At 43.1% G+C, this 10,767-nt stretch overlaps 1 protein-coding gene across 2 annotated transcripts in view; it reads right to left on the bottom strand.

Moving 5' to 3' along the window:
* Nucleotides 1-376: 376 nt before the first annotated feature.
* UHRF1BP1 (UHRF1 binding protein 1) overlaps nucleotides 377-10,767 on the bottom strand; it is a 63,021-nt gene continuing 52,630 nt past the window's right edge. For both annotated transcript variants that reach the window (XM_002914361.4, XM_034660575.1), the window contains 6 exons: nucleotides 9,269-9,423; nucleotides 9,030-9,180; nucleotides 6,362-6,624; nucleotides 5,834-5,942; nucleotides 5,602-5,708; nucleotides 377-5,199 (listed from right to left, as the gene is read on the bottom strand). In XM_002914361.4, coding sequence (XP_002914407.2) covers nucleotides 5,074-5,199; nucleotides 5,602-5,708; nucleotides 5,834-5,942; nucleotides 6,362-6,624; nucleotides 9,030-9,180; nucleotides 9,269-9,423 — 911 coding nt within the window. In that variant the 3' untranslated portion in view covers nucleotides 377-5,073. The remainder of the gene's footprint in view (nucleotides 5,200-5,601; nucleotides 5,709-5,833; nucleotides 5,943-6,361; nucleotides 6,625-9,029; nucleotides 9,181-9,268; nucleotides 9,424-10,767) is intronic.

Genomic DNA, 10,767 nt, shown 5'->3' with positions numbered 1-10,767 from the left:
TCTTCTCTGGTGTCAGAATAAAACTGGTCTTCGCTTTTTTTGAAAATTTGAGCCCTTCTCATTTTCTATTAGAATCATTAAAATTTTATCTCATAAAAGAGTACTTAAACCACTTAAAAATACTATAAAAGGGGATGCCTGGGTGGCTCAGTCGGTTAAGCATCTGCCTTCAGCTCAGGTCATGATCCCAGGGTCCTGAGATCAAGTCCCGCATCAGGCTCCCTACTCAGCAGGGAGCTTGCTTCTCCCTCTGCCTACCGCTCCCCCTGCTTGTGCTCTCTCCCTCTCTGACAAATACATAAGTAAAATCTTAAAATAATAATAATAATATAAAAGCCCATATATTTCAGGTTCTTATAAACAGATACACCACAACCAGTGTTTAGTAAGTTTAATTTGCTTTTTCAGGTGGTTCACAGAACCAGTACACTCAAGGTTTGATTAGATAATGCAACATTAAAATTTCCCAACACTGACCAGTATTCCAGTTCATCAGATACATTCTCATTGTTTTCCTCAAATAGAGGGGAATGGAGTGACCTTTTATTGACAGTGATTAGCAGTAATAAGGCTACTATATATAGTTGGCAATCCCCAAGAATTCTTTCCTCTGTCATTCAGTGTCATAGGGAGAAGAGTTTTGAAGCTGTTCTCTTTTGAAGCTTTCCTGAGCATGTCTTAAAAGATGCCAGTTCTGTTCAGCACCCTGATGGAGGGGAAACAGCTTGGACTCACAAAGTTGAGCAAATTGGACTTTTAGTATCTTACATTAAAACCCATGGCTTTAAACATTTATTTAGCCAGTGGAGAAGACACTTCAGTGGGGCATTCCACAAAGAAATGCTGTAAGACTCAGGCTAAATCTTGACCAGATAATAAACTGGACCAAAAAAAAAAAAAAGGCAGATAGTCTGTCAGCTCTAACAAATTTTTTTAACATTTAAAGGAACTATACCTATTGCAATCTGAGATAGTGGAGAAGGCTGAAACTTATAAGTAACAAGGGTGAAAGATCACATCACGAGTCTAACCATTTAGCAAAGCCTCACAGTTTAAGGTTCTCTGAGAGTGTTTCTCCCTGTGTCTGTTGTAAGAGATAGGGAAAAAAATCCCCACTCAACAATCGCTACCGTCCATACCTATCCGGAGGTGAATGGGAATATTCCTACTCTAGCAGAAGGCGGGAGGTCTAGGTGAGGGCTGCAGACTGGGAGGATGGTACATCACACCAGCTTCTCTTCAAACAGTCATGACTATGGTAAATCACAAGGTCAGGAGAGCTTTTGCAGTTCTCAAATAACCATATGTCATTCTACTAGCACTGCAGCAATGTTCATTTGTTTCCACAGTTTTGTGATGTTACTATAACTGATTTTAGAAGTTTAGGCAAGAATTAAATGGGAAAAAACAAACCCTTAGTGTAAAGGTTTAGAATAGCAAATTCCCGTATCACTATGGCAACACTTGAAACTACCTGCTTTCCACTACCCCCCTGAACTAGGCTAAGGGGAAACTAATGTAAATGGGTTAAAGGGAAGCATTTAAATCCTGGGGTATGTGGAGGGGTAGTGTTTATCCCTTGGATATTCCATACACAGAAGCTGTTCCTTTCAGAACCATGAAAAGGGTACATCGAGTTTGAGGACCGTGGCAAAACGAGGGTCGATTACAGAGTACAGTAAGAGCAGCCGTCACTGGAACCCATTCCTTCAGTCTGAAGTCAAAGAAATGAGGTTAATTATTCCAGTGAGTTGAAAACAAACGAGATCAATAACCATCCCCGCAGCTTAGCTAAGCTAAGGGATATTAAACTAGTGCTTACACACTAAAGCCTGTCTCCAGTACGCCCATGTAAACAGGAAATCTGGACAATCACAGATGATACATAGTTGTAAGTGCTTCACAGCTGAAATGGCGATGTGCAGCAGCTGAGGTCAAGGAACAGTGGTGCTATCAGTCTAGACATTTTCTTGAGGTATTGTTATTTCTTGTTCACAGAGTCTTAGAGCTCCGAGGCAGAAATCCTAAGCAGTCCAAAGCACTATTTTCCTTCCATTTTTTCTTTACATTTATCCTGAGAACTACCAACCAGTTCACATTTCTTCATGATGCAACTCTTTCCCCCAATGAACAGGAGCATGAAGTTATAGAAGATGATTGTTAACTAAAATTTCATGGTACAATAACCCCTACACCACACTTCCTACAGGAGGATTTCAAGACACAATAGCCACGGATGCCACGTAGGAAAGTCAGAAATTCTAGGGCTCCATCTGTCACGTGGACAAGAACTCCAGAGAGCCTAGAAACCTGACTGAACTCTGGCCATTAAAGGGGTTGACCTGGATGTTTGCCAGACCTGTTTGTATCGCCTACCAGCAAGCACAAGCTTAAAGTGAAGGCAGACCAAACAACGCCCATTAGGCATTTTCTCTGCATGGAGGGATACCAGAGGGATACGGTGGGGGCTGGGGAGAGGAGTGGGGGAAGGGAAAGAATCAGAATGTGATTTTAAACCAATTCAGGTGAGTCTAAGTTTGAATGATTCTATTTTCCAGCTACTGATCTCCCTCCTCAAGGCCTCCTCTAAGAACATTAGAAAGGCCATACTTGAGAGGACCAGTGATCCATTTTGTTCAACATTATGCCTTCCAAAGGAGCACTAAGAGGGAGTGTGTGGCAGAACACAATTACCCTTTCAGTTGTGTTTCACCGAATAGCCCTAGTTGTCTGTAATTCCGTTGGAAGGCCATTACACAAGGATTCCTCTTAAAACTTCGCCACCCATACACAGCCTCTGCCAGCATCACTTCTTCGACAACGAGCTCCTTCAGTTTCTGATTTGCTAGAAGTGCTTTCTTGTACTTAAGGCTATGAGGTTGAGCCCCAGAGCTAGTGCATCAGGACTTGGTGAGCACGTCCTTCCTCTTGACCGGATATCCGATCTCACACTACCCTCAGCTTTTATCTTTCCAGAGTTGGAGCTGACATTTTAAACTTGTATCCTCGTGTGGAAGTATCTCCACCCCCTGATAATTTTGCTATTCTCTGGACCTTTCCTCCCTCCCTTCACCATACATTCTGTAAATAAGGTCGCTAGAAGTACACAGATAATTTAAGCCATTAATATGGTCTTCTATGAGGTCCTGTTGTCTTCACAAGTCCTTCCTGCTGATGCAGTTGGGATTTAGCCAGCGCAGCACGCTGAGCCCTCCTTCCCCTCAGCAATGGTTAGGTTCCTTTGCCGAGTTCTAACAGAGCCTGCTGTCTTGCTGGTTGCTGATTCTTCTATCACTTTACACTTCCCTAGACTGAACCTCACCTGTCCTTTTCCTGTGTCATCACTGCCTGGCTTGTGGACCTTCTATGGTTTGGTTTGGTTTTGTTTTTTTAATCCCTTCTGGTTTACCTTTCACTGCCTGAAAGTAGTGACATTTGACTGCATTATAATATCCTTTCAGGTAATTTATAAAAATCTTAAGTAAGGTTAAACCAAGCATTCACCCACAGGAAACTGCCCATTAGCATTATCTCCAAAAAGATGTTCACTCTTAAGTCTCTAAGTTGTTTCCTAAGCATGAGAAAATATTCCTGTATCTCATAGTAACTGGTGTTTTTAAAGTTGCTTTAAGTGAAGAACCTTGACGAAAGTGCTTTGGAAGTCTGAACAGTTTCTATCTTGTTGTTTCTTGAATGCAGGTTTCTTTTTGTCCTCAAAAAAACTAGAAAATGCAAGTCAGGCATGATTTCCCATAAAGGAAAACAGTTATCTTTTCTTCAATATGTCATGTGTGATTACGACTTCAGTGACACCACTAAATCACTAATTTTACCATCTTGCCAATTCGAGGTGAGTTAGCTGATGAACTTCTGTCCAATCAACACAGCTTGAAGTATATTACAGAGCAGTATGGATGAAGGTAGAATGCTGGGGAAGAATTAGGTAGCAAAGAAAGAGGGTGGACCTAGCTCTTTCACGGGGCAAGGGGAAAGCCTAGCTAGAGTGAAGGGCTTTTGTTTTGTTTTTTTACTTAAGTCAAAATTACATGATTTTAAAAAGCCACAGTGATAGAGGGGTACGAGAGGCAACAAGTTGAGATGTTTACGTTACAGTTTAAAATACATTTTCAGCTCCCAAACCACCAAGTGCAAAGGCGAGTGCTGGTAGAAAGTCCCAGTGCTGGGAGAGCAGATGTGCCAGGGAGCCCAGGGGGACTCCTGAAGCGCGGCTGTGGAAGGCAGGACTCCAGGCAGGCAACAGTGGGCTCAGCACGAGCTCCCCCAGTGATTCTTACCCCATCGTACCTTCAGCCTAGCTCAGTGAATAGTTTTCTTGATTTAAACTTCAAATACATTATGTTATAAAAGGGAAAGATGATACAACTGAGCCACTACTCCTGTTTACTTTCTACCACAGCATCGCAATGATGAAAGCCTAACAGAAAAGAACTTTGACCCTGAAAAATCTAATTGTAGTATCACCCAAGATGGTATGAGCCTGGCTCCCTTTCCAAAAAAGAGGCAGCATCCAGGTCTCCCTTACTCTTGTGCCTCTCCCGGCTCCCGCCGTGCTGGCTATTTCCTGTTCCACTCTCCTACCAAGGCCAAAGCTGAGGCCAAGGACTTTTCAGGTCTGCTACAGGAAGCGCTGGGACATGGAATCTTTGGTGGCTCTGTGGGTGGCTGAGGAGGTGGGTACTTTGTCTTGTTCGCACAGGTTGTAGAGGAAGCAAATGTCTCTGCCGTGAAACCAAGTGCTGAAATGGCCCTGGAGCAGCGAAGATTCCGCCTAGTGTGCAGAGAGCCGAAAGGCTTTAAACAGCCAAGACATGATGCTTGAGCCACATGCAAAGCTGCCCCCGATTTTCTAGAACATGGTCGTGCTTTGCCCTGCCTTCCAGCCAAGTCAGAACAGCTAGTACAAAGGACACCCCAAGGAGTGAGCTGAGCACTCCCCACCCCCTCTGGCATCCTTAGCAGACTTCTTCACTGCTGGACGGTGCCTTCTGTCGTGGGTGGTGCTATTGCTGGTGATCTCCTCTCTCCTTGGCACAGATGGCTGAGCCACTGCTATCAGAGCTCGAAGAGGGGGTTATATTTCCTAATCTCCCGAAGCAGTCTTTCTTTATCCTGGTTGGCATCGGCCAATGCTTGTTTAGTTTCTATAAGTTCCTTCTGTAGGGTAGGCAATTCTTTCACCTGGGGAACAATAAGAAATTTACAGTTAATAAATAAGATAACATGCCTTGCAAAAACATCTGGTAAGGGAACAAAGAGGCAGAATTCAAGCAGAAAAATCCACAAATTTGGTTAGTGATCAAGAGAACGCAACCAGCTCTTTCTAAAAGCCTAACCCTATCTTCAGAGTTCATCAGTTGTAAGGACAACAGGCGGAATATATGATCAGCAACCATTCTCGTACAGTTCCTGACTTATATTCTCTATTAAGCACTTCCAGAAGTTGCTGCTAGATGACAGGAGCCCAAACCACCCAGCTGTACACAGCAGAGACAACCTTTTCAGCCCTCCGAGTTTTACCAGCTTCTGTAATTACAGCCACTAAGGGTCAGTGGGGAAGGTACTGTTCAGTTAGGTCCTCACCTGCTGTCCAAAAGCTTCTTCTGTGGGCACCAGAAACATCTGTTCTTTGGGGGGCTGCCTCTTCTCACTTTTAGGTACTTCAGCTGATGGTGTGTCTTGAGCAGCAGCTGGAAAAAAGTAAAGGTTCTAAATGACAAAGTGCTGCCAACATGCAAACAATTCCTAGTTATCACCTGTCCCCTTATAGGAGAAAAAAGGCAGAGAAGCCAGGAGGCTGACGAGCCCAACTCACCGCCTATGTGGAACACACCATCATCAGTCCGCATCAGCACAACATGCTCCATGGCCAGAGTGATGGGGACAGGGCCTGGAGATGTTGGATAGATGGGGGGGATGTCGTCCTGCAGGAAGGAGGGAAATCACATGAGGTCCCCAACCAGCTCAGAGCAATTTAGGTAATAACCGTGCTTCCACCATTCAGCTTGAAGCAGTTTTCTGCCAATATGTATCCAGACTTCTTGCAAGGTAGAGAAGCAGAACCGAGTCTCTCCTACGGTCAAATTGAGGACCAGATAATCTAATGGGCTTCCTTATACATAGTCATGCTGCATGCCAGAGACAAGGTCAGGGCTAGAGACAAGGTCTCCTCACCTAAATCCAGAACACTTTGATACAACACACATTTATGTATTACTAGAGCCTTCACTAAGAATGCTATAATATGCGTTTACCCACTTGACCCTCACTGCGCTGAACCATGACAAAGGTTCAGAATTCCTTGCCTGGCAAAGTCTAGGGTAAAACCCAAAGCGCCTCTCACCTTTAGGGTGATCCTGGAGTGCAGGAGCTCAATCTGCATGGGAACTACCACTGGGATCTCCTCATCCTCCAAGAAGGGCCCCAGGCCATTGAGCACCGAAGTGAACAGCTCAAGGTCACAGCCTTGAAGCAAGAAATGCAGGAAGCCATTTTGTATGGCCAGGGGGGAATGAACAGCTGCACCAGGCCCCACCTCAAAGCGCAGGCCCACAGCTGGCCTGATGTGGTCAGTCCTCAAAGCTGAGGATTCCTGAAAGCTTGTACCTTTGAGAAGAGAGACAGAAAGAAAACATTAATTAATTAACAGTCAGGGACTATATTCTAAGCACGTTACATATATTTAATATTCATAACAACCCTATGCCAAAAGTATTATCATCATTCCCATTACTTGCCCAAAGTTACACAACTTGTAAGTAGCAAGGACAGGACTTGAATGCAGGCAACAATGACTGACTGCAAAGACTGGGCTTGGCTACTTTGCTATCATGCCTCTCATGGTGGAAGGGAAGTCAAGGATCAATAAAAGGCTGGTCTTGCTCTAAATCTGAGACACTGCGCTAAAGGCCAAGGGAAAGCTCTTAAAACACAGGACCCTCAACTCTGCTAAATTTGAACATCCCTTTCTTTCTCCAAGTCTCCAAGTCTCTCTTTCTCCATTTCTCCAAGAAATGTTTTCATTTCTCTCTGATAAAGCCATGCAGGATCCATGCTAATCTCCCCAAAACTCCATAAAGAACTGTCACAGGTGTAGCCAGGGATATGAAATGAGTCACATAGTTATATAACTGCAAATTGTCACAAGTAGGGGAGCGGGGGGATGGGTTAGCCTGGTGGTGGGTATTAAGAAGGTCATGCATTGCATGGAGCAATGAGTGTTATAAGCATCAATGAATCATGGAACACTACATCAAAACTAATGATGTACTGTATGGTGACTAACATAACATAATTAATAAATAAATACAACTGAAAAAAATTGGCACAAGTATTTTGGAAAACTTGCATTTCTGGAAGTTTAGATAAACTGGCATTATCTAGTAAAGTTGAAGCTATACCTACCCTAATGCCCTGGAAATTATATCCCCAGGAATATAACCCTGGAGAAAAACTCTAACATACATACCAGGAGACATGTACAAGAACGTTCAAGGCAGGGGTGCCTTGGTAGCCTAACCGGGTAAGTTTCTGCCTTTGGCTTGGGTCATGATCCCAGAGTCCTGGGATTGAGCCCCACATCAGGCTCCCTGCTTAGCAGGGAGCCTGCTTCTCCCTCTCCCTCTGCTGCTTCCCCCTGACTCATGCTCTCTCTCTAATAAATAAATAAAATCTTAAAAAAAAAAAAAGAATGTTCAAGGCAATCCTATATGAAATAGCAAAAAACAAACAAACAAACCAAAAAAAACACCCAGAAACAGCCCACATGTCTGTTCAGAATAGAGAAGTAAATAGAGCAATGGGTATAAGGGATGTTTTAGGTTTTAGGGGTGAAGGTAACAGTTGCACAATTCTGTAAACTTGCTAGAATTTATCAAATTGTACACTTACAATAAGCAAATATCATAAATGTAAATTATAGCTCAAAAAAGTTGTTTTTAAAAAGCAAAAAATACGGGCGCCTGGGTAGTGCAGTCGTTAGGCGTCTGCCTTCGGCTCAGGGCGTGATCCCGGAGCTCCGGGATCGAGTCCCGCATCGGGCTCCTCCGCTGGGAGCCTGCTTCTTCCTCTCCCACTCCCCCTGCTTGTGTTCCCTCTCTCGCTGGCTGTCTATCTCTGTCAAATATATAAATTTTTTTAAAAAATCTTAAAAAATAATAATAAAAAATAAAAAGCAAAAAATAGTACATTTATACAATAGAATATGATATAGTAATGAAAATGAATCACAGCTAATTCAACAGCTTAGAAGAATTTGGAGAATATCAAAGAAAGCAGTCATGAAAGAATACAAACTATAATCCCATTTAGAAAAACTCTAAAACTTGCAAAGCTAAATAATACACTGATAACAAACATGTAGAAGAGTTGTAAAGTAAAGCAACAGAATGAGAAACACAAAATTCAGAAGAGTGATTCTTTATGACAGGTGAGAGGCAGAGGAAGATTCAGGAGAGGGTCGCCTGGGGACTTCAAAGTTAATGGTACTATTCTGTTCATTAAACTAGGTGGTGGTGTACATGGGTTAATCGTATTTTTATTATTTTATACCTTACATATATTTTGTAAGTATTCCTTAGTATCTACTCAATATTTTAAAAAACATTTTTAAAATGAAGAATGCAGCATAAGCCCAGATTTTTCCTGTCATCTCCTAAAGTACAAATATCAAAGGATTGAATCCAAACGACAGAAGTTCCCTGATCAGATATAGTTGGATATCAGCAGCTACACAAATGAAGAAGTGGACAGTGGCCTCCTGTATAAGCTTCAGGAGCACCTGGGAGGTGAAGGTGGCAAATAGCCTACTGAATGCAAAGCCCAAGAAAGAGCTCTGGGAGGTTCCCTGCAAGAAGGAGGCTTCACTGGAGTTCCTCCTCCTAATGGCTGCTGGAGAGAAGGACCAAGGGCTAGGCACTTGGACAGCTACCCTTGGGGTCCAGTGACAGGAGCAAGAAGCCAGGGCTGCTCCAGATAAATCCCAGCTCTCCTGGAATGGGCCCCATCCCCACCTGAGCACTGTCCGTGCAGGAACTGCCAGAGTCCCACGGTGCCCAGCTGCTGGAGGCTCAGCTCCTCTGCCTGCAGGGCTACAGTCAGGTCCTCACCGCGTACCTCAATCCCCAAAGACACCTCATTCACCTTCAGGACCAGAACGGAGACCTGTAAAAAGATACTCTCTTAGCTGAGTGCCTCAGAAGCTTCCAGCCTACAGCCTACCCTCTGCAGAGAAGAAAGGAGAGCAGCTGACCGGGTGAAGGCTGAGGCCTTCTCCACTGGGTGAGACTGAACTGTTGGCTTCTGGTGACCCCTGGCCGTAACTATCCACAACAGGGCTCCCTTGGACACCAGCACTGTCTAAGACATTTGGAAGAGTTCCTGGTGGAAGAGAATCTGGACCAGACTCTGCATAAGAAAGAAAACAAATGAGTTTGAAAGTCAAAAAGTTCTGTTCAAATCCAATCTCTAAAAACAATGACAACTGTAGGGGAAAAAAAAAAAACCCACAACACTTACAAGGCAATTGGGAATTTGAAAACTGGATATTCGATGAATTTAAAGAATTGCTCATTTTTATTTTAATTTTTTTACAGATTTTATTTATTTATTTGACGGCAAGAGAGCACAAGCAGTGGGGACCAGCAGAGGGAGAGGGAGAAGAAGGCTCCCTGCTGAGCAGCAAGCCCGATGCGGGACTCAGTCGCAGGCCCCTGGGATTGTGATCGTGACCTGAGTTGAAGGCAGACACTTAACTGACTGAGCCACCCAGGCACACCAAGAAATGCTAATTTTTAAAAATGGGACAGTGGTATTTGGTCACATTAAAAAAAGTCTATAAATGGATGCAACCCAAGTGTCCACAGACAGATGAACAGATTAACAAAATGTGGTATAAACATACAATAGGGTATTAGCCTTAAAAAAGAAGGAAATTCTGAGATGTGCTACGAAGTGAATGAACCCTAAGGCCATTATGTCAAATGAAACAAGCCAGTCATAGAAGGACACATACTGGAATGCCTGGGTGGCTCAGTCTGTTAAGCATCAGCCTTCGGCTCAGGTCATGATCCCAGGGTCCTGGGATCGAGCCCCAAGTCCCCACGCTGAGCTCCCTGCTCAGCGGAGAGCCGGCTTCTCCCTCTCCTCCCAACTCGTGCTCTCTCTCGCTATCTCTGTCGCTATCTGTCTCTCTCTCTCAAGTAAATAAATAAAATCTTTAAAAAGAAAAAAAAGGGCAATTACTGTATAATTGTATTTATATGAGGTACCCAGAATGGTCAAATTCAGAAATACAAAGTGGAATGGTGGTTGCCAGGGGCTGGAGGAGAAGGGCATGAGGAATTACTGTTATGAGTACAGATTTTCAGTTTTATGAGATGAAAAAAGTTCTGGAGATGGATAGTGGTGATGGCTGCACAATGATACTTAATGCCCCTCAATTATAGTTAAAAATGGATAAGATTATGAAGTTTATGTAATATATATTTTACTACCATTTAAATTTTTTTCAAATATTTTTGAAGTTTATTTTCTAGAGATCCATAATAAAAATATTTATGGATAAAATGATATGTTCGGAATTTGCTTCAAAATAACATGGGAGGAAAAGAAGTGAACAGAAGTATATATGAAACAAGAATGGCCATGAGTTCTTGATATATGAAGCTAACTAAAGGGTACATGAGGGTTCATCATTTGATCCCATCTACTTTCATACATATTTGAAATTTTCCATAACATTCCATAATA

This window comes from Ailuropoda melanoleuca, chromosome 5 (genome assembly GCF_002007445.2).
Source record: "Ailuropoda melanoleuca isolate Jingjing chromosome 5, ASM200744v2, whole genome shotgun sequence".
NCBI classification, from domain to species: Eukaryota; Metazoa; Chordata; class Mammalia; order Carnivora; family Ursidae; genus Ailuropoda; species Ailuropoda melanoleuca.
The sequence above is the reverse complement of the archived record's forward strand: the minus strand, read 5'-3'. Positions and strand labels throughout refer to the sequence as shown.